The 23,178-nt window shown below is 43.1% G+C and overlaps 1 protein-coding gene across 1 annotated transcript in view; it reads left to right on the forward strand.

The window, feature by feature from the left end:
- The window catches only part of LOC308676023 (multifunctional procollagen lysine hydroxylase and glycosyltransferase LH3-like), a 51,939-nt gene that overhangs the window by 10,635 nt on the left and 18,126 nt on the right, over positions 1-23,178 (forward strand). Inside the window, exons 2-10 of the mRNA XM_081341726.1 lie at positions 11,511-11,602; positions 12,329-12,465; positions 13,841-14,004; positions 15,876-15,988; positions 17,746-17,809; positions 19,411-19,508; positions 20,625-20,726; positions 20,993-21,124; positions 22,418-22,539. Of these exons, the coding sequence (XP_081197852.1) occupies positions 11,511-11,602; positions 12,329-12,465; positions 13,841-14,004; positions 15,876-15,988; positions 17,746-17,809; positions 19,411-19,508; positions 20,625-20,726; positions 20,993-21,124; positions 22,418-22,539 (1,024 nt within the window). The remainder of the gene's footprint in view (positions 1-11,510; positions 11,603-12,328; positions 12,466-13,840; positions 14,005-15,875; positions 15,989-17,745; positions 17,810-19,410; positions 19,509-20,624; positions 20,727-20,992; positions 21,125-22,417; positions 22,540-23,178) is intronic.

The raw sequence follows: 23,178 nt of genomic DNA on the forward strand, positions 1-23,178 counted from the left end.
AATAGAATAGAATAGAATAGAATTTAGGAATAGAACAGAACAGAACAGGAATAGAATAGAATAGAATAGAATAGAATAGAATAGAATAGAATAGAATAGAATAGAATAGAATAGAATAGAATAGAATAGAATAGAATAGGAATAGAATAGAAAATAGAATAGAATAGAATAGAATAGAATAGAATAGAATAGAATAGAATAGAATAGAATAGAATAGAATAGAACAGAATAGAATAGAACAGAATAGAATAGGAATGAAATGGAATAGAATAGAATAGGAATGAAATGGAATAGAATAGAATAGAAAATAGAATAGAATAGAACAGCATAAAATAGAACAGAATAGAATAGGAATGAAATGGAATAGAATAGAATAGAACAGCATAGAATAGAATAGAATAGGATAGGATAGGATAGGATAGGATAGGATAGGATAGGATAGGATAGGATAGGATAGGATACGATAGAATAGAATAGAATAGAATAGAATAGAATAGAATAGAATAGAATAGAATAGAATAGAATAGAATAGAATAGAATAGAATAGAATAGAATAGAATAGAATAGAATTTAGGAATAGAATTTAGGAATAGAACAGAACAGAACAGGAATGGAATTAGAACAGAATAGAATAGAATAGAATAGAATAGAATAGAATAGAATAGAATAGAATAGAATAGAATAGAATAGAATAGAATAGAATAGAATAGAATAGAATAGAACAGCATAGAATAGAATAGAATAGAATAGAATAGAATAGAATAGAATAGAATAGAATAGAATAGAATAGAATAGAATAGAATAGGAATGAAATGGAATAGAATAGAATAGAATAGAATAGAATAGAATAGAATAGAATAGAATAGAATAGAATAGAATAGAATAGAACAGCATAAAATAGAACAGAATAGAATAGGAATAGAATAGAATAGAACAGAACAGCATAGAATAGAATAGAATAGAATAGAATAGAATAGAATAGAATAGAATAGAATAGAATAGAATAGAATAGAATAGAATAGAGATGGAAGGGACCTTGGAGGTCTTCTAGTCCAGCCCCACCCCCCCACCCCCGCTCAAGCAGGAGAACATGCATGTTTAGATGCGTGATTTCCAAGGTTGGTCATCAAAAAGCAGACTTGGACTCAGAGCGTGGTTCTTTGTAAAACAAAATTCTGTTCTTTTGTTCCATCCTGAAGTACAGATAGTTCTTGATTTACAACAGTTCATATAGTGACCGTTTGAAGTTACAAAAGCACTGAAAAAAGTGACGTATCACCATTTTTCTCACCACCATTGCAGTATCCCCCTGGTCACATGATCAAAATCCAGAAGCTTGGCAACTGGCATGTATTTATGACAGTTGCAGTGTCCTGGGGTCATGTGATTACCTTTCATAACCTTATGATAAGCAAAGTCAATGGGGAAGCAAGATTCTCTTAACAACCGCGTTACTAATTTAACAACGGCTGTGATTCACTTAACAACTGAGCCCAAAATTTCTGTTCCTGAGACATTGGTTAAGTGAGTTTTGCCCCCTTTTTATGACCATTCTTGCCAGAGAATCACTGCAGATGTTCAGTTAGTAAGATGGTTGTGAAGTGAATCTGGCTTCCCCATTGACTTTGCTTGTCAGACGGTCACGAAAGATGATCACGTGATTACCCCCCCCAGGATATTGCAACAGTTGTAAATATGAGTCAGTTTCCAAGCATCTGAATTTTGATCACGTGACCACGGGGAAGCTGCAATGGTCGTAAGTGTGAAAAACGGTCATAAGCCACTTTTTTCTGTCACTAGACCAGGGGTAGGCAACCTTGGCTCTTTTATGACAAGGTTGCCTAAAGGTAAAGGTAAAGGTTCCCGTGCACTTGCGTGCTAGTCGTTTCCAACTCTAGGGGCCAGTGCTCATCTCCGTTTCAAAGCTGAAGAGCCAGCGCTTCTCCGAGGACGTCTCCGTGGTCATGTGGCTGGCATGACTAGACGCCAAAGGCGCACGGAACGCTGTTACCTTCCCACCGTAGAGGTCCCTATTTTTCTACTTGCATTTTTACGTGCTTTCGAGCTGCTAGGTTGGCAGAAGCTGGAACGAGTAATAGGCGCTCACTGTGTTACGTGGCACTCGGGATTCAACCCGCCAAACTGCCGACCTTCTGATCAACAAGCTCAGCGTCCTAACCCACTGAGCCACCGCCTATCCCTGCACTAAACCATTCTGTGCTGAGAACTACCTGCATATTGTGAATTTCAGGTCCTATCAGCTGCAGCAAGAACAGTCCATAACAGGTGATTTGTAGGACGTAGTCTGAAACCTCTCCTAGCGGTCAGATCATCTATCCTTGCAGAGGCAGTTGGCTGAGTTTTATTGGAATGGGATGAAAAAGCTGATGCAGCTTCTTGAAGGGGACGTCTGCCTTCCACAAAGGCCGTCTGTGTTTTCATCCTTCAGCTTTAATAGCCGTTGTATGCCAAAATAGCAGCCTTGGCTGTTCCCCAAAGTTGCATTCCAGATCCAGGGAAGGCTTGCTGAAAACCCGGAGGCCCTGCCACAGCCTGGCATTCTCAAAGGCCAGCCTTGGTAAAAAAAAATAGTAAATTTAAAATTTCTATTTATTTTTTTTAAACATAGAGCCTATTTTTGTTTTTTTTTTAAAATCAAAAGTCCATCATCTTATTGGGTTCAATAGTTCAATAATATTCATGAAATACAAATACTGTATATGCTTTGGGTTTTTTTTTCACTTTTAATTTTTATTTTATCTTTGTAACATAAAATAAGGAAATACAAAAGCAAATAATAGGGAACAAAGTTAGGAGAAAGGGAAAAAGGGAAATGTGGAAAGTAAGGGGGGGTGGGGAGAAAAAAAAACGGTGTTTGACTTCCGACTCTCTCTGTTGCCGTAAAATAAGGCATTAACATCAAACTTCAACTATTTACATTTCTGTAGTATGAACTAGCCATTCCTACATCAACAGATCAGTCTAATCAGTAAAACCCAAAATCAAAGAAAGTAGCATTTTTTCCCACCTCAAGCACAAAGAACAGAAGTGGTTTCCAAGTAGAAAAAAAGTACTTATTTATTTATTTTTATTTATTTATTTATTAATGGGACTTATATCCCGCCCTATCTCCCGAGGGACTCAGGGCGGCTAACTTACCATATATTCTTTGCTTTTATCAAAACAGTCAATTTAGTCATCTCTGCTAGTAAACTCAAAATTTCTGATGAGAAGCTCCCATTTGTTGTTGTTAGCTGCGAAGTCGTGTCCGACCCATCGCGACCCTATGGACAACGTTCCTCCAGGCCTTGCTGTCCTCTACCATCTTCCGGAGTCCATTTAAGCTCACGCCTCCTGCTTCAGTGACTCCGTCCAGCCATCTCATTCTCTGTCGTCCCCTTCTTCTCTTGCCCTCCACCTTTCCCACCATGAGGCTCTTCTCCAGTGAGTCCTTCCTTCTCATTAGGTGGCCAAAGCATTTGAGTTTCCGCTTCAGGATCTGGCCTTCTAAAGAGCAGTCAGGGTGGATCTCCTCTAGGACTGACCGGTTTGATCTGATCGCCTTGCAGTCCGAGGGACTCGCAGGAGTCTTCTCCAGCACCAGAGTTCAAAGGCCTCAATTCTTTGGCGCTCAGCCTTTTTTATGGTCCAATTTTCACTGCCATAATGCCATTTAAACCTTTGGGCCAAAGGGGACATTTAAAGCCAAGCCAAGAAGCAATGATTACTCAAGTCTTCCAGGAGGAAAAACAGCAGAGGGTTGAAATGTCGGCTATAATGCAACATCAGCTTATTACAGATAGTCCTTGAGTTATAATAGTTCATTTAGTGACTATTCAAAGTTATGGCACAGAAGCTTCCTAGGTTCCCAAGTTACTAGTCCTGTGGATCCCAACATTACTCTGACACCAATATTATTACAAGTAGTCCTTGACTTGCAACAGTTCATTTAGTGACTGTTCGAAGTCACAATGGCACTGGAAAAAGTGACCTAGGCCCGTTTTTCACCCTTAACGACCATTGCAGGATCCCCGTGGTCACATGATTAAAATTCAGAGGTTTGGCAATTGACTCATATTTATGACGGTTGGAGCGTCCCAGAATCATGTGATCATCTTTAGCGACCTTCTGACAACCAAAGTCAACGGGAAAGCCAGATTCACTTAACAGCCATGTTACTAACTTAAAAACTGAAGAGGTTCACTTAACAACTGTGGCAAGAAAGGTCGTAAAATGGGGCAAAACACACTTAACAAATATCTCGCTTAGCAGCAGGAAATTTCAGCTCAGTTGTGGTTGTAAGTTGAGGACATCTTGTAAACACATTGTGTCAATACATAATTTGGTACAGGAATCAAGCTGTACACGTTGACTCAATTCAACCATCTGTGGCTTTCTCAGACCACAAGAGGACTTGGAACTTCCCTGTGGATTTTCCACCTTTCCAGCTTAGTGGAAATCGGTGCCAGCCTGCTCAGAGACGAGCCACGTTGGCATTAAAAGCTTGGCAGAATGGAGAAAGAGTCTCTGGGCCTTGCTTTTTGATGAACCCTTCTATGATTCCAGGCTGTTAGATGTTAATTGTGAAAGTACCTAAATATCTGGGAAATGTCCTCCAAGAAAATGGGGATCCCTGTAAATTAAATCAAAGTTCCAATGCTTTTTTTTAAAAAAAGCAAAACCATTTAAACAAAGATGTTGTCACGAGATGCTTGCCTCTCACTGGGAAGGTTGAGAGTCCAATCCTAGGTAGTGGTAGTGTTTTGTTTGTGTGCAATTGAGAGATAATAATAATAATAATAATAATAATAATAATAATAATAATAATAATAATAATAATAATAATAATAATAATAATGAGGAGGAGGAGGAGGAGGAGGAGGAGGAGGAGGGGACCTTGGAGGTCATCTAGTCCAACCCCTTGCTCAGGCAGGAAACCCTATACCATTTCAGGCAAATGGCTGTCCAGTCTCTTCTTAAAAACTTCCAGTGTTGGAGCATTCACCGCTTCTGGAGGCAGGTGGTTCCACTGGTTAATTGTTCTAACTGTCAGGAAGTTTCTCCTTAGTTCTAGGTTGCTTCTCTCCTTGACCAGTTTCTGTCCATTGCTTCTTGTCCTGCTTTCAGGTGCTTTGAAGAATAGCTTGACTCCCTCTTCTTTGTGGCAGCCCCTGAGATATTGGAACACTGCTATCATGTCGCCCCTCACCCTTCTCTTCATTAAACGACACATACCCAATTCCAGCAACCGTTCCCTCTATGTTTTAGCCTCCAGTCCCCCAATCATCTGTGTTGCTCTTCTCTGTACCCTTTCTAGAGTCTCAACATCTTTTTTACATCGTGGTGACCAAAACTGGATGTAGTATTCCAGGTGTGGCCTTACCAAAGCATTGTAAAGAATTTATGATTTTAACATAGATTTTATTTCTTAGCTATTACCGTATATACTTGAGTATAAGCTGACTCGAGTATAAGCCGAGACCCCCAATTTCACCCCCAAAACTGGAAAAAGTTATTGACTCGAGTATAAGCCGATCCGCCGTTCTGCAAGCCTCCGCCACCGGCGGAGGCTGGATCCGCGCTCTGCAAGCCTCTGCCGCCAGCAGAGGCTCGATCCGCCATTTTGCAAGCCTGAATACACAGGAATACCCTGTGTGGCCGCGGCTCTCGGGGAAGCCCTGGCTGTCCGCTTCCTCGCTCCACGCTGCCATTCGGGGCCCGCGCGTTCCCCGGGCAAATCGCGGCGCCCAGCAGGCGAGGAAACACGCCCGCTCCAGTCGCCCCCCCTTCCCTCAGGTGCGCGCGCACCTCCCCAAACCTCCCCAAACGTCGGCAGGTCTCCGGACCTCCGCGCCCTGCCTGCCTGCTTCTTTCCGCAGCGGAAAGAAGCAGGCAGGCAGGGCGCGGAGGTCCGGAAACCTCCCCAAACGTCGGCAGGTCTCCGGACCTCCGCGCCCTGCCTGCCTGCTTCTTTCCGCAGCGGAAAGAAGCAGGCAGGCAGGGCGCGGAGGTCCGGAGACCTGCCGACGTTTGGGGAGGTTTGGGGAGGTGCGCGCGCACCTCCCCAAACTTCGGCAGGTCTCCGGACGGCGGTGGCTTGGGAGAGGTGCGCGCGATCCCGGAAGCACCAAAGCCTCGGCCGCGCACAAGTCCTCGGTAAGTTTTTTTGTTGACTGGAGTATAAGCCAAAGTGGAATTTTTCAGCCCAAAAAGTGGGCTGAAAAATTCGGCTTATACTCAAGTATATACGGTATTTTATTCCAGAATGTCTAACTGGCTGTTTCTTCAGTGTTTTTAACTTGTTCCTGTCCTTAACTGTAATAAACGTTCACTTGAAACCTAGGTAGCAGCAGATGTTTCTCTCCTAGGGCGCAAAGATAAATTATCTGCTGCAAACTCCGTATGGCGTCAGGAAGGGCATCCGGCCAGTAAATGCTGAGTTCTATCCAGTTGCCCTGACTTTATCCCAAATTAAGGGATTAAATGGGTTTTAAAAAGGGAGTTGTTATTCTAAAGCAGGGGTATCAAACTGCCAGCCCGTGGGCCGGACGCGTCATCCAGAAGCCTCGCCCACCCCATTGACGGCAATGGCAAAACTCTCCCGATACGTTGCGCGACGTCACGTGACATTGTGAGTTTGACATGTCTGCTCTAAAGAATCAATAAATGTTGCTTTCGGGGCAGAAAGGGCTGACAGAGTTGAGGATGAAATAATATTTGACTACCCCAAAGGTGTTTTTTCACGAGGTAACTGGATTTTAAACGCATGGCACAACATAGGAGAACAAACCCATTTGGACAAGATTCAACAGTCCACCTCCATTTAAAAGACAAAGGCCACTCTTTCGAAGACAGCAAAGTTTGGACAGGGAGGACCACTGATTTGAAAGAAGGGTCATAGAGGCCATTTATATCAAAACTGAACAGCCCTCTCTCAACAGAGTGGGGAGGATCCGACATCGTCTACCACCTCTCTACAACACAGCCCTTTCAACAGTTCCAAGAAGGCTCCACACACATTTGCACCACTCAGATGACCCCGAGGACATAGATAAACCTCCAAGTGGCCTCAACGACTCTCTAAAATGGGTAGGTAACCTTGGCTCTTTTATGACTCATGGACTTCAACTCCCAGAATTCCTGAGTCAGCATGGCTCACTCAGGAATTCTGGGAGTTGAAGTCCATGAGTCATAAAAGAGCCCAGGTTGCCTACCCCTGCTCTAAAAGAAGGCAAATGACCAGCTGTCTGCAAGGAGTATAAATCCTTCCATTTCCCCACCATCCAGTCAGAGCTGAAGAAGCTTCCTGGATGAGAAGCGAAACGTCTTCAGAGAAAAACAGGGAACGTACAGTTGCCTACTGAAAAAAGCACTTTTGGGATGACTATGACCTGGATGACTGAGAAACTCCATAGACAATAGTTGACTACATGTAGTCCTCGACTTTCAACTATAGCCGACACCAGAATTTCCGTTGCTAAGCAAGGCAGTTGTTAAGGGACTGGCATCTGATTTTAATGGCCTTTTTGCCATAGTTGTTAAGGAAATCCCTACAGTTGTTAAGCGAATCACATGGTCGTTCAGTGAATCCAGCTTCCTCCTCTGACTTTGCTTGTTGGAAGACAGCTGGGAAGGTCCCAATGGGTGATCACGTGACCCTGGGAACTGCAACCATCATAAATGCATGGGAAGTGCCAAGTGCCCAATGTGGATCACATGACTATAGGAATGCTGCGACGGTTGTAAGTGCAAACACCGGTCGTGACTCATAAGTCACTTTTTCCAGTACTGTTGTAACTTTGAGTGGTCGCTAAACGAAGTGAAGGACTACCTGTAATTGACATAAATTTTAATAATGCTGCTTAATGATGGTGGTGAGTAAAAGAGGTTTATTAGCTTTGGATCTAGCACGACTGCTCTTACCTGGAAACCTAATATCCCAGGAGATACGAGGATTGAAAAAAAAATAAACTTATTTTTCCTTAAAAAAGAATTACACATTGTGTAAAGCTGACACTCACAGTGGTGGGATTGTTTTAACGTGACGCTTCTGAAATGCCAACCTGGCATGTTGTTGTTATTGTAAATTACGTCAGGTGTAGATTGTGAAGATTAAACAGTGACTTGCATTGTAAAGGGTTTGCCCTTTGTGTGTTGTTTATATGTGGTGCCCGCCCTGCAACCCGAAAATTATTTGAAAGGTGCCTCCGGGGCAAAAAGATTTAAGAACGGCTGTGCATCATATGAAATCAGCTATTATAATCGATTAGCCAAAGGGTTATGTATGGATCCACTCAATTGTTTATTCAATAAAACCACGCTTGGCATGGTGAGGTGAAGTAGGCCAGCAGCTCCACTAAACTGCTGAAGAAATAAATTTCTGCAATTTCATTTCATTCTAATATCCCATTTGGACCACACATTTCTTTTTTCTTTTAAACTCTTATTTTGTTCAAAAAATTAAAATCCAAAATCCAAAGGAAAAACAATTGAACAAAAGAAAACTAGGTAAGAGCGTTAAATAAAGTGAATTAAAAGGACCAACCCCCCCCCCACATATTATCTTCCCTAGCTGAATATTGACAAATACATCACAGCAATAACTTGCTCCCCTCCCTGCAAAATGGGTCTAAAATTTATAAACTTCTACATCTACTTGCTGAAGGGATGCAGTGGCTCAGTGGGTTAGGACGCTGAGCCTGTCAATCAGAAGGTTGGCAGTTTGGTGGGTCGAATCCCGAGTGCTGCGTAACAGAGTGAGCATCTGTTACTCGTCCCAGCTTCTGCCAACCTAGCAGTTCGAAAGCACGTAAAAATGCAAGTAGAAAAATAGGGACCTCTACGGTAACAGCGTTCCGTGCGCCTTTGGCGTCTAGTCATGCCAGCCATATGACCACGGAGTCGTCCTCGGACAAGCGCTGGCTCTTCGGCTTTGAAACGGAGATGAGCACCGGCCCCTAGAGTCGGAAACGACTACCACGCATGTGCGGGGGAACCTTTACCTTACATTTTACATCTACTTGCAACCAGATTTGACCTGTTATACATTATATATAATAATAGTCAATAGGTTAATCAGCAGCAAAGTTTGGACCATGCAAGGTTTGGACCATGCTCAAAGCGTAGACCAGCGTTTCTTAACCTTAGGAACTTTAAGACGTATGGACTTCAACTCCCAGAATCCCCAGCCAGCCAGGTTTGAGAAACACTGGTTTAGCATGTAAATCTCCTTAATCCCTTCCCTTTTTATACTCCTACCAACAATGCTGTGAACTAATTAGACAATCCCAGAGGTGGCTCCCCACTCCTAATCTAATTCACTGAAATTGAACTGACAAAATCTTTTTTAATTGACCATCCTATTCTTATAAATCTGTTATTTTAACTATGTTGTATTGAATGTTGAGGGAAATAGAGAAGGATGCTATGATAATGTAACCCGAACTATCTATTGAAAACTCTGTTATTCAATTGATTACTACCCAGGTACCATGATGCTTTCTAGATATATAGGTTGTGAATTGAAAAACTAATAAAAAATTGTTTACAGAAAAAGTGTGCACCATTGCCTGTTGTGATGACCCGTTGCCTGGAGGCGGTTCGGGTTTGGATGGGGAGAAACAGACTTCGACTCAATCCTGCCAAGACTGAGTGGCTGTGCATACCGGCATCTCGGTTGAACCATTTTTGTCCATCGTTAACGATGGGGGGGTGTGAGGTGTTACCCCCCGCTGATAGGGCTCGTAACTTGGGCGTCATCCTGGATTCGCGGGTCAGTTTGGAAGATCATATCGGAGCCGTGACCAGGGGGGCTTTTGCCCAGGTTCGCCTGGTGCGCCAGTTGCGACCCTATTTGGACCGAGATGCCCTACGCACAGTCACTCATGCGCTTGTGACCTCCCGGTTAGACTACTGCAATGCTCTCTACATGGGGCTGCCCTTGAGGACCACTCGGAGGCTTCAGCTGGTGCAGAATGCAGCCGCGCCAGTTGTGATGGGAGTCCCCCGATACTCCCGTGTAACGCCTCTTCTCCACGAGCTGCATTGGCTTCCAGTTGCCCTCCGGGTGAGATTCAAGGTGCTGGTGATGACCTATAAAGCCCTAAATGGCATGGGTCCAGATTATCTCAGGGAGCACCTGCATCAGCCTCCCATTGTCCTGTGCGCTCCCACAGGAAGGGCCTCCTTAGGGTTCCGCCAGTTAGGGAATGCCGGCGGGTGATTCCAAGGGGGAGGGCATTCTCTGTGGGCGCGCCTGCCCTATGGAATGAACTGCCGGTGGAACTTCGGACTGCCCCGGACCTTGGCTCATTTCGTCGGGACCTGAAAACTTGGTTATTTGATCTTTCTGGCCTGGACTGAGGGGTTTTTAATTTAATGTTAAATTTTAAATTTTAATTTGTTTTAATCGTGGGCTAGTCTTAATTTAATTCTATTTTAATTGTATTTATTTGTATCATTTAATTCGCCCTGTAAAACGCCTTGAGTCCTTCGGGAATAAAATATATATAAAATCAATTAATATATAAAATCAATTAATAAATAAATAATAAATAAATATGCTTTTTGTTTCACGGTATATAAAATCAATCAATCAATAAATAATAAATAAATATGCTTTTTGTTTCACGAGATCATAAGTGTGGGAAAACAGTCAAAAGTCAGTTTTTTCAGTGCCCTTGTAACTCCAAACGGTCCCTAACCGAATGATTGTAAGCTGAAGATTACCTGTAATCCTTTTCTACAAACTCAGTGTACCTGAACTCAGTGTGGCTTTTTGGAAGGAAAAGCAAAGGGGCGTTGGGTGAATCCTAGCTTGATTGAAGAATCTGTCTGACCAGGTTGGAAGGAAAAGAGCACGTCTGAATTTCCCCAGTTCACACTGAGCTTTTTCGAGTAATTGAAACCTTCACACAAAAAAAGCAGTTAAACAATTTAGTTTAATCTCCTGCCCTCTAAATAGCAAAGCCTTTGATATAGTTGGGGGATTTTTCTCAGCTTGCCCTCCTGGGCTTGATAGAGCAAGAAATGATAAAAGGTAAAGGTAAAGCTTCCCCCGCACATGCGTGCTAGTCGTTTCTGACTCTAGGGGCCGGTGCTCATCTCCGTTTCAAAGCCGAAGAGCCAGCGCTTGTCCGAGGACGTCTCCATGATCATGTGGCCGGCATGACTAGACGCCAAAGGCGCACGGAACGCTGTTACCTTCCCACCATAGTGGTCCCTATTTTTCTACTTGCATTTTTTTTTATGCGCTTTCAAACTGCTAGGTTGGCAGAAGCTGGGACGAGTAACAGGCGCTCACTCTGCTACGCGGCACTCGGGATTCGACCCGCCAAACTGCCGACCTTCTGATCGACAAGCTCAGCGTCCTAACCCACTGAGCCAAACGCGTCCCTTAACTTAAACTTAAATGATGGGCAGACCTAAAAACAATGCTTTTGCTTTTTCACTCTCTTGTTTTCTCATTTTGAATTCCCTTTTTAACTCCTCTGTTGCCGGGCTCTTTGCAGGCAAGCTCCTGGTCCTGACTGCAGCCACGGAGAAAACAGAGGGCTACCGGCGCTTTCTACGAACCACCAAATATTTCAACTACACTGTCAAGGTGCGTACTTTCTACCCTATTGAAAAAAAAAGAGAGAAGGTGGGGTGGGTGGGTGGGAACATAGCCAAAATTGAAGGGTTAACCTGACCTCTGCTTTTGCTGCCTTTTTTTTTTTTGCAATATGTAGGGTACTTTTGCAGAACAGGTCAAAGAATGCTAGCCTAGGATTCACAGCAGCTGAGAATTCTGGGAGTTGTAGTCCTGAAAGGACTAGGCTAGGGCTAGGTCACCTTAAGTACAGAAGGGTTTAATTTTCCAGAATGGAGGAAGATGCAGTATTTTTGAAGAAGCCATTGGGTAACCTGTCATGTCCCTGAGCAAAAGCATCTGAATTTCAAGCTAGAAGAGCGGGTTTTTTTTTTTAAAAAAAAATAATATCTAAGAAAATAATAGAATAACAGAATTGGAAGGATTATTTGAGGTCTTGTAGTCCAACCCCTTGCTCAGGCAGGAGACCCTGTACTGTTCCATACAAGTGATTGTCTAATCTCTTCTTAAAAGCCTCCAGTGTTGGGAGCATCCACAACGTCTGGAGGCAGGTGGTTCCACTGATTAATTGTTCTGGCCGTCTGGAAATTTCTCCTCAGTTCTTGGTTGCTTCTCTCCTTGATTAGCTTCCATCCATTGCTTCTTGTGTTGCCTTCAGAGGCTTTGGAGAATAGGTTGACTTCCTTGTGGCAGCCAATCCCTCACCTGTCTCAACAGTTGTCCAAATATTTCTTCAAGACTTTAGGGCTCGGTGAAGATTGGAAAGGAGGTGATGTTGCCCGGACGGTCGGTGGAGGTCAGAAGGTCCGATGGCTGAAGGCCGAAATGAAGAAATACGCAAACGAAGAGGACCTTATTGTCATGTTTGTGGACAGGTTAGGCTGATCAGTTTGGGGCTGGATCCATAAGAAGAGAGTGTGCAAGATGGCCAAATCTGGCTCTAGGTTCTGCCTTGGCTTACTTTTTCCAATCAGCAACCGAGTCAGATCATTTAAAAAAACAATTTATTAGAGTATTCTGATAATGTGGCATCATCCTATGAAAAGGGGGAACCTGGAAAAATGCCTTACATTTACTTTTATAGGTAGCACAACAAAGGGCTTGAAAATAAAAATTGAGCAGTTTAGAATTAACCATATATCCAGCTACATATAAGGGACACGGTGGCTCAGTGGGTTAGGACACTGAGCTTGTCGATCAGAAGGTCGGCAGTTTGGCGGGTTGAATCCCAAGTGCCGCGTAACAGAGTGAGCTCCTGTTACTCGTCCCAGCTTCTGCCAACCTAGCAGTTCGAAAGCACATAAAAATGCAAATAGAAAAATAGGGACCACTACGGTGGGAAGGTAACAGTGTTCCGTGCGCCTTTGGCGTCTAGTCATGCCGGCCACATGACCACGGAGACGTCCTCGGACAAGCGCTGGTTCTTCGGCTTTGAAATGGAGATGAGCACCAGCCCCTAGAGTTGGAAACGACTAGGACGCATGTGTGGGGGAACCTTTACCTTTACCTTTACCAGCTACATGATAAGAATTAAAGCATCTGATAATACATGAGCATAGCCATAGAAAAGAGCATTGTATTTTGAATAAAAGTAAAAGAAACATTTGTAAAGGAAAAACAAAAGAATGGGTATGGGTTAGATCAGGGGTAGGCCACCTTGGCTCTTTTATGACTCGTGGACTTCAACTCCCAGAATTCCTGAGCCAGCATGGCTCAGCTTGGAAACCTCTCCCTTTTCCCTCAGCATGGCTGGCTCAGGAATTCTGGGAGTTGAAGTCCACAAGTCATAAAAGAGCCAAGGTTGCCTACCCCTGGGTTAGATCCATTCTCGGTGCTTCTCAAGGTTGGACTTGAATATTTGCTTTGTTCATGGAAGTTTAAAAACAACTAAAAACGAAACCTTCGTTTGCAACACATTAAATATTCCCTTGCCAGTCCTGATCTCTAAGAGGGAGGCTTTTTCTTGAAGGTTACGGCTTATTATGGCAAATTATTAGCGATACATTTGAAAAAGCGCATTTAAAACACCAGAAAAACCTACGTTGGTCAGCCAGTGCAACAGTATACTAAAACCACACTGCAAGGATTACAAAATCCATCCTGTCTGGATCTCAAGCTCCAGCCTGCAAATTGAACCTGGCCCAGGTTGGGTTCTCCATCTGCCTATTCCTTCCATCCCTACAGTTTATAGAGAGGAAAACCATTGTTTCAAGGACTAACTTAGAACTCGCCTTCTCCTTTCCATTGCAGCTATGATGTCATCCTGGCTGGAAGTCCGATTGAACTTCTTTGGAAGTTCCTGCAGTTTAAGAGCAACCTGGTCTTCTCAGCAGAAATTTTCTGCTGGCCGGAGTGGTCCCTGGCTGAAAAATATCCCCCGGTCACTTTTGGAAAGCGCTTCTTAAACTCTGGAGGTAAAAGACTCGGGATGGCATGGGGTGACGGTGGAATCAGGGTATCTCCCAACTCCTTAGAAGAAGACCCTGTTTTGCGCCAGTACGGATGTGGTGGGATTTCAATTCTGGGACCGAAGGACACGTTTTGAAACAGTACAAGTGGCCCTCAACTGGGAATTCTGGGAGTTGAAGTTCACCCATCTTAAAATGGCCAAGGTTAAAAAACACTGGATTAAAACTTTGATACTTTGCTGCCTGTTTCTCTCTGCCAACCAAACACAGGAGACCCTGTACAGGTAGTCCTCTGTACAGGTAGTCTGAGGACCCAGATTGTTGGGGGCAATTAAGCTGACTTTGTAACAATGCCGCTTGGGGGTGTGTGAAAGCCCTAATAAGCAGGCATATACATAGAATGAAGGCTACTGCTAAGCTTGTAAGCCGCCCTGAGTCTTCGGAGAAGGACGGGATATAAATGGAATTAAAATAATAATAATAATAAAAACTTACAACAACAATTGAGCCAACATTTCGGTTGCTAAGCGAGACGGTGGTTAAGTTGCCCCATTTTGCAACCTTTCTCGCCACAGGTTGTTAAGTGAATCACTCCAGATGTTATATTAGTACCATGTTTGTTAAGTGAATCTGGGTTCCTCATACTTTTTTTTTTGTCAGAATGTTGAAAAAGGGGATCACATCACCCTGGAACACTGCAACCGTCGTAAATACATGCCAGTTGCCAAGCATCCAAATTTTGATCATGTGACTGCAGGCATGCTGCAACAGTCATTAGTGGGGAAAACGGTCAAAAGTTGCTTTTTTCAGTGCCGTTGTAACTTCGAACAGTTACTAAGTGAAGTCAAGGACTATCTATATTGACTTTAGCAAGAACTTGGGGAAAGTGGATGGGATGAACATCAGTTGGCCATAGCTGTGGAAGTCCAGGAGAGGATACAATGATGGAAACTATAATTTGATTCTTGCAACTCCTTGCAGGTTGTCCTCATTTAGCCACAGCCTCTTTTAGCAACCATTCAGTTACGAGGGCGATGAACAGTAATCTTGCCACTGATCCTCACATTTGTAAGTTTTGCAGAGTCTGTAAAACAAAGGAAAGCTGAAATCAGATTATAAGGACAGTTGCTGTTTCACATAACAACTACTTTGTTTAAGGACTGAAGTGCCAATCCCAATTGCAGTTGCAAAATGAGGACTATCTGTAAATCAAAATCAAAGAAAACATTTGTGTGTGAAGCAGCTTCTTAGAAGACCTTGGAGGTTCGTTCTGCTTCTCTTACAATTCCTGCCATCGTTTTTCAAGCTGAGGCCAGCCGTTCACCCTTTGAATACTGGCAAGATTGTATAGGCAGCCATACGGTTTAGAAACTTTACTTTTCTTTTTTCTTTTTCTTTTTTTTAATCCCATTTATATCCCGCCCTTCTCCAAAGACTCAGGGCGGCTTACAATCTAAGAGGCACAAATCAATGTGCTTTAGCAGTAGCCTTCATTCTAGAGCATACCAAAGTGTTCATCTGCAGTGCCAGATTATGGGTTGGTGTAGCATGGATAGAAAATACAGAATCCCCTGGAGAATTCCTTAGCTCTGATTTCCTTTGGTGTGTATCAAAAAAGGCAATTTTCATGTCTTGGCTTGTCATGGACAGGGTAATCACCATTTTGATAGATCACAAGTAATTCTAGATCAAGTGAAATGGCACCTGATGATTTAGAGAGCTGGCAGTTTTGTGAGCTAAATTCCAATTCTTCTCCAAAGTGTAGTATTTTAAAAGTGCTTGTTTTAAGATTTTTTAAAAAATGTTTAAAAGTTTCTAGTCCTTAACACTACCCTGTTAAGCAGGGCCTAAAAGCACATTGCATTTCTGATTTCCAGGATTCATTGGCTACGCTCCAGTGGTCAACCGGATTGTCCAGCTGTGGAAGTACAAGGATGATGATGATGACCAGCTGTTTTACACACGCATTTACTTGGATCCTGCCTTGCGTGTGAGTCCTGGGAGAAACTCACTTGTGTGGTTTTTGTAGCCATTTCTCACAGTTACAGTCTGCCTCTGTTAAAAATATTTGGGCTTCACTCCCCACTCACTAAAATGGCTTATGCAACTTCGGCATTGTCACTCCAACAGCGCTGTTCACACAGAGGGCTTTACTGCATCTATGTAGGGACTGGAGCTTGCTTAAAACTGTCCCAGCCTTGCTTAAAATTAAGCCAAGCCTGGGCAGTTTCCAGCATATTGAGTAGAAGAGAAAGAGTGACTGGGGAAAAGGGCCGCTCTAGGATGGAACTCATTGCTAAAGCAATACAGATCGCCCTGCCCACATTTTGGTTAACTGCAGGGGCTGAGCCATGTTTACTGTTACCTTCCCTGGCCAATAGGGAAGAAGGTAGTGATGTCATGAAGTCTTGCCAGTAATCTGGTGTATGGGGATTCATGGGATATCCAATTCCTGCTAGAGGGGTCGGGAAGGGAACTCTATTATGACCAGTTGCTTAGCAACCATTTGAAATTACGATGGGAGCTCCCCGGGTACTTATGACCCAGTTCCAAAGTTTCAGTGGCTTTCCCCCCCCACACACACACATGTACACACTCACATGACCAGATTTCAGGCAGCTTAATGGTTGTTTGCAAGGTCCTATGGCCACATAGAATAGAATTCTTTGTTGTCGTTGGACACACAAGGAATTTGTCTCTGGTGCATAAGTGTACCGGAGTATCAGTGTACATACAAGGAGTAAGTGATAAATCATGATCATAGTCATTGTAAAAATTCATTCATCATAAATCATAAGATACAACACTTAGTGATAGTCATAGGACACTAAATAAGCAATCAACATAAATCATGCTAGGATACTAAATAAAACAATGTAAATCGTAAGATACAAGCAGCAAAGTTATAGTCATAAGGAGATAAGAAGATAGGTAATAGGAAAGATGAGAAGAATAATGGTAATACAGGCTTACTAGATAGTTTGACAGTGTTGTGGGAATTAGTTGTTTAGCAGAGTGATGGCATGGGGGAAAAAACTGTCCTTGAGTCCAGTTGTTCTGGCATGCAATACCCTATAGCATGACCATATTTTAACATGACCATATTTTAATGTTTTTGGCAAAAACTGGCATTTACTTCTTGTTTTTTTAGCAAAACCTGTCCATAACAAACAATTCATTCGCTTGACAACCACCACAAAAAAGGTCATAAAAATCAGGTTGGTCACATGGGTGACCTGCTTTATAACAGTCATGACTTATGGCCATAATGGGCAGACTCCATTATGGTTGTAAGTTGAGGACTTCCTGTATTCCCCCAAAATGGTACTTTTGACCCAATTAATGTGAGGAAGTTTGCTTGGAGTAGGGCTACCTGTTTGTGGGAGCAGGACCAACCTCCAAAAAAACTGAAATGCATGTCATTTAATGCAATATACAATTAGTAGAATCTAAAATATGATGCGAAACTCAAGTTACATAGTGACAAATGGGCTGAGTTGCTAAACTGAGTTTCAGGTTTTCCCACCCCACTTTTGAAGAATCAGCTCTAGCCAGGAAGAATTTTACAAAGTACCAGCAACTAAGTCTGGATCTACAACTCACCACATTGTTGAGCTACAGTTCAGTGTCCCTCCCAATCGCCTGATTTGTAACTTGACCATGGAGGGTTTTGTAGAAGGATGAGAAGAATAATGTGTGGTGTAAGGAAAAGACTCTGATCTTAGTTCCTCACTGTTGTGTTTGTAGGAAAAATACGGGATCACCTTGGATCACACGTCCAAAATCTTCCAGAACCTAAATGGGGCCATTGGTAAGTGAGCGGTGCTCTCAATGAGGAGAATCAGCAAAAATATGTCTAGCAGGGGAGAAAAGGCGTGAAGGAGCAGGATGGGAGCAGACGGGAAATTTTGTGACCTGGAGATCTCAAAATACAAGACTTGTCGCCTTGACAAACGTCAGTGCAGTTGAAGGAGACCAGGAATGTCCGGCAATTTAGTCAAAACAATTATTCTAATGGCTTGATGCTATTGTCAACCTTGTGTACAGTATGTGCCTATGACATCGCAATGCACATACCAAAAGGTGGAGTTTAGTGTTGGTGCGATTTGTGGCTTGTTTTATCATTTACACACATATACCACAGACATCTCTGGTTAAGGCTATTACGATTTAATGGGCTTGAAGAACGTCCACTACAGATGACCAGTAGTCTCCTTGGATGTATCTCTTTTGAATTCAGAAAGCCAGAACTGGTGTATGAGAGCACTCCGGCTCTCTTTGTGTCTCTGAACCTTCTAGATTAGAAGAAATTAACATAATGGCGCCATTTCTATCATCATCGTCAGCGTCATTTTATTGAATTGCAATCTACGTTTTCCCCTGCCTATTTATTTATTAAGCGCCAGAACTGGTGTATGAGAGCACTCCGGCTCTCTTTGTGTCTCTGAACCTTCTAGATTAGAAGAAATTAACATAATGGCGCCATTTCTATCATCATCGTCAGCATCATTTTATTGAATTGCAATCTACGTTTTTCCCCACCTATGTATTTATTAAGCAAATTTATATAGCCACCGAACTCACACATGGTGACTCTGGGCAGCTTAACAACATTAAAACGATACAATCTAAAACCCCTAATGCACACACTTACAGACACAAACATAATCAAACTAGCCACTTGTTCAACTCCATATCAACCTGGGTTCTCTATTAAACAAATTTACATAGTTGCCCAACCCACACACAGTGAGCAGCTAGGTAATACATAGCTGTATTACATGTAGTTTGTGTGTGTGTGTGTGTGTGTGTGTGTGTGTGTGTGTAAGCTGGCTTATATATGTATTTATACTCCTGCCTCCTATTTTCCCCATACTGTGTTTTCCAGAAAATAAGGCCCAACCGGAAAATAGGCCTTAGCTTGATTTTTTTCAGGATGCTCGTAATATAAGCCCCACCCCCCAAATAAGCCCCAGTTAAGATCATCAGCCAGACGGATGCATTTAGTACCATATTTCCCCGAATATAAGCCCTGACCAGAAAATATGCCCTAATACAGGGGTGTCAAATTGCAGGTCCATGGGCCGGACGCATCATCCCAAAACCGCGCCCACCCCATTGCCGGCAATGGAGCAAAAGCTCCGATACGTTGCACGACGTCACGTGACGTCGCGCATTTGACATGTCTGCCCTAATACATCTTTTGGAGCAAAAGTTAATATAAGATCCAGTCTTATTTCCGGGGAAACACAGGTATCAACAACCCTGCAAGGTAGGTTGGACAGAAAAGGGAGTGACTGGCCCAAAGTAAGGAGGACCAGAACTCACACACAGTCTCCTGGTTTCTAGGCCAGCAACTTAACCACTACACCAAACTGGCTCATTCTATACTTTTTCTTCCTGGTTTCACAGAGGAGGTTGTGCTGAAATTTGAGCAGACCCGCGTCCGAGCCCGAAATGTTGCATATGATACCCTTCCTGTGGTTATCCATGGCAACGGACCCACCAAGGTAACTTTTTCCCTTTTACAATTTTAAATTTGCACAGTCTTTACCCAGAGTGTGACTCCATTCCAAGATCCTGTGAAGCAGGTTGCCCCATAGCTAAATGGCTGTGCGTACTTGCCTGATTAGGAAGCTGGTATTGGGTTTCCACTGTTCAGGGAGTGGGTAGAAAAACAAGGCTTCTCTTTCCTCTGATAGCCAGTGCTCTCCAAACCATCTCAAGTTCACTTTCTTCCTTGTTCACTTGTTAAGAGTCTCAAAGCCGAATCCAATTTTGGAAGGTATTTCTCGACTTAACAACAGTTCATTGAGTGATGGTTCGAAATTGGGGAGTCCCACATGTCCTAAATACAATTTTTGGATGAATGCTCCAACACTGGAAGTTTTTAAGAAGAGACTGGACAGCCATTTGCCTGAAATGGTATAGGGTTTCCTGCCTGAGCAGGGGGTTGGACTAGATGACCTCCAAGATCCCTTCCAACTTACTACTACTACTATTATTATTATTATTATCTAAAACCTATAGCTATAATTTTCCAATTTTTAAGAGCTTTCTGGGAAATTCCAGTTCTTTAATCCATGTGTGAAATATCTCAGAAAGGTCCATACTTGTAGTAAATCTACAAAGAGGTCTGCCTTGGTGCTGAATTCTCTCTTCCCTGGTTTTCTGCTGCTAAGCAAAATACAGGTAACCCTCAACGTGCAACAACAGCTCATTTGGTGACCGTTTGAAGTTGCAAGAGCATTGAAAAAAGTGACTTCTGACCATTTTACGATCCTTACAGCATCCCCATGGTCACGTGATCGAAATTCAGACACTTGGCATTTATGACTGTTGCAGTGTCCTGGGGTCATGTCATGATCCCATTTTGCGACCTTTCGACAAGCAACGTCAGTGGGGAAGCCAGATTCACTTTTAATAGCCATGTTACTAATTTAACAGCCGCAGTGATTCACTTAATAACTGTGGCAAGAAAGATAATAAAATGGGACACTTAACAAATGTGTCACTTAGCAACAAAAATTTTGAGGTGAATTGTGTTCGTAAGTCAAGGACTACCTGCATTGATGCAACTCACCTTCATTCCATCTTTCACAGACTTTTTCCTTCTCTCCATGCAGTTACAGCTGAATTATTTGGGGAATTACATCCCAAATGCCTGGACATACGAGGGAGGCTGCGAAGTATGCGATGATGACCTCCTGGATCTCTCAGACGTGCCAGTGAGTCTCTGGGTATCCTACTAGAGGTGAAAGTAGGGGAGGAATATAACCCAGATGGACTTTAGTAAGTATCTAAGCCAGGGATGTCCAACCTTGGAACTTGAAGACTTATGGACTTCAGCTCCCAGAATTCCTTAGTCAACCATGTTGGCTGGGGAATTCTGTGAGTTGAAGTCCACAAGTCTTAAAGCTGCCAAGGTTAGACACCCCTGGTCTGAGCTGAGAGCTTTGAGACATAAATCTCTTCTCCTGTCTTCCTTTGCTAGGAAGAGTCATATCCACGTGTTCTGCTGGGTGTCTTTATTGAAAAGCCAATACCGTTCTTGCCTCAGTTTCTTCAGCGTCTTCTGACTTTGGATTACCCTTATTCTCACCTCAACCTCTTCATTCACAACCATGTGAGTTGAGCCAATAAACAGCCACCCTTGATTTCAGACTGCAACTCCCATCAGCCCATGGGCCTGCCAGCTGGGAATAATGAGAGTGGTCTTCCCGCACATCTAGAGGGCCACGATGTTATGGGGAACTTCTGGGATTACTCAACTTCCTCCTTGTGACTTCCTTTATTTCAGTAATTTCCTTGATACTGGTTGCTTTTCAGCTTATGTGTCACTGAAATGAGATCCACAGCTGCATATGGTGTCTATTGCAGAGGTTGTAACTCTGGATTCCCTGGGGGGGTGATGAATAGGGAACAGATGTTAGCTTCCCCCTCTTCCAGTTCTACAGTTGAAATCTGCGGAGATCTCAAAAAAATGTTAAAAATGCACTACAACCAAGCTTAGCATACTCCAGTTGAACTTATAATTAAGTACAGAAGCGTATTTCCAAAAGGGACAGAAAATATATATATATCCTGAGCAAATTGAGACTAAATCTGCAACAATCTAAAATACAAAACAATTCAAATCAGTGCTATGATATTCCAAGTAGTAAAATATTTCTAGCTTGTAGAAAGGTCCTGACTGGCTGGAATGTAATGTGGTTAAACAGAAAGAGAATTGAGGGCGGACTTGTAGGTTTAAGAGTCATCCTACTATTTCCACTGCCTTCCTGTCAACCTTGTGAGGTAGTCCTGATAAGAAGTACACTCGGGAGTACTCGCTCTGTTTTAGTGTATGGTTACATTAGTGGAAAGTACATCTCCCTCACATTTACAGTCTTAAGAATAGCAATAGCACTTAGACTAATATACCGCTTCACAATGCTTTACAGCCCTCTCTAAGTCGTTTGCAGAGATAGCATATTTGCCCCCAACAATCTGGGTCCTCATTTTACTGTCCTTGGAAGGATGGAAGGCTGAGTCAACCTTGAGCTGGTGAGAATCGAACTGTTGGCAGCCGGCAGTCAGCAGAAGTAGCCTGCAATACTGCATTCTAACCACTGTGCCATCACGGCTCTTCTAAACAAGTGAGGGAACCCTTGCCGTGTCCTTGTTTCTTGTGCAGGCTCAACTGTCTCTTGTCTGACCCTTGTGTAGTCTAGTTTCTCAACTTCGGCAACCTGAAGGTATGTGGACTTCATCTCCCAGAAGTCCACACATCTTCAAGTTGCTGAGGTTGTGAATCATTATTCTTTCTGTCTCCTAAGGTCATTCACAGATGCTGTTCCACCTCCTTACTCGAACCCTGAGATTCCTCTCTATCTTGGCCACTCAAGGACACTAATAAACTTGTCTGACATTTTGGCAGGAGGTGTACCACGAGCCCCACATCCAAGCTGAATGGGAACAACTTCGCAAGGCTTTTCACCTCATCAAACTAATTGGGCCGGAGGAGGATCTGAGCGAGGGTGAAGCCCGAGATATGGCAATGTAAGTAAATGCAGGGTAAGAAATGACAGATTCAGCTATCTCAATTGGTAGAAAAGCATGTGGGGTGTGTGTGTGTGTGTGTGTGAGAGAGAGAAAGAGAGAGAGAGAGAGAGAGAGAGAGAGAGAGAGAGAGAGAGAGAGAGAGAGAGAGAAACGAGGTACCTGCCAAATGTTTTAAGCATCATGTCCCCCTCCCCACTGCAAGACCAGGCAGAAATTTAATTGGCAAAGCATCAGTTGTTGCTACTAAACGCTAACTTTTTCAAGTATGTCGTTTTAACTATCGCCAGATTTCAGGCGAGACATAGTAATGAATTATCACAGCTGATGTTTTGTTCCAAGTCCAGAAATACAATGGAAGTTCCCAGATTTAACACATGTTAGAACAGAATAACAGAGCTGGAAGGGACCTTGGAGGTCTTCTAGTCCAACCCCCTGCTCAGGCAGGAAACTCTATACCCTTTCAGACAAATGGTTGTCCAGTCTCTTCTTAAAAACTTCTCTGTCTTGGAGCATTTACAACTACTGAAGACAAGTTGTTCCATTGATTAATTGTTCTGTCAGGAAATTTCTCCTTAATTCTAGGTTGCTTCTCTTCTTCCATCCATTGGTTCTTTGGAGCAGCTGCTTTGGAGAATA

Source organism: Vipera berus (assembly GCF_964194415.1).
Source record: "Vipera berus genome assembly, chromosome: W".
Classification (NCBI taxonomy): Eukaryota; Metazoa; Chordata; class Lepidosauria; order Squamata; family Viperidae; genus Vipera; species Vipera berus.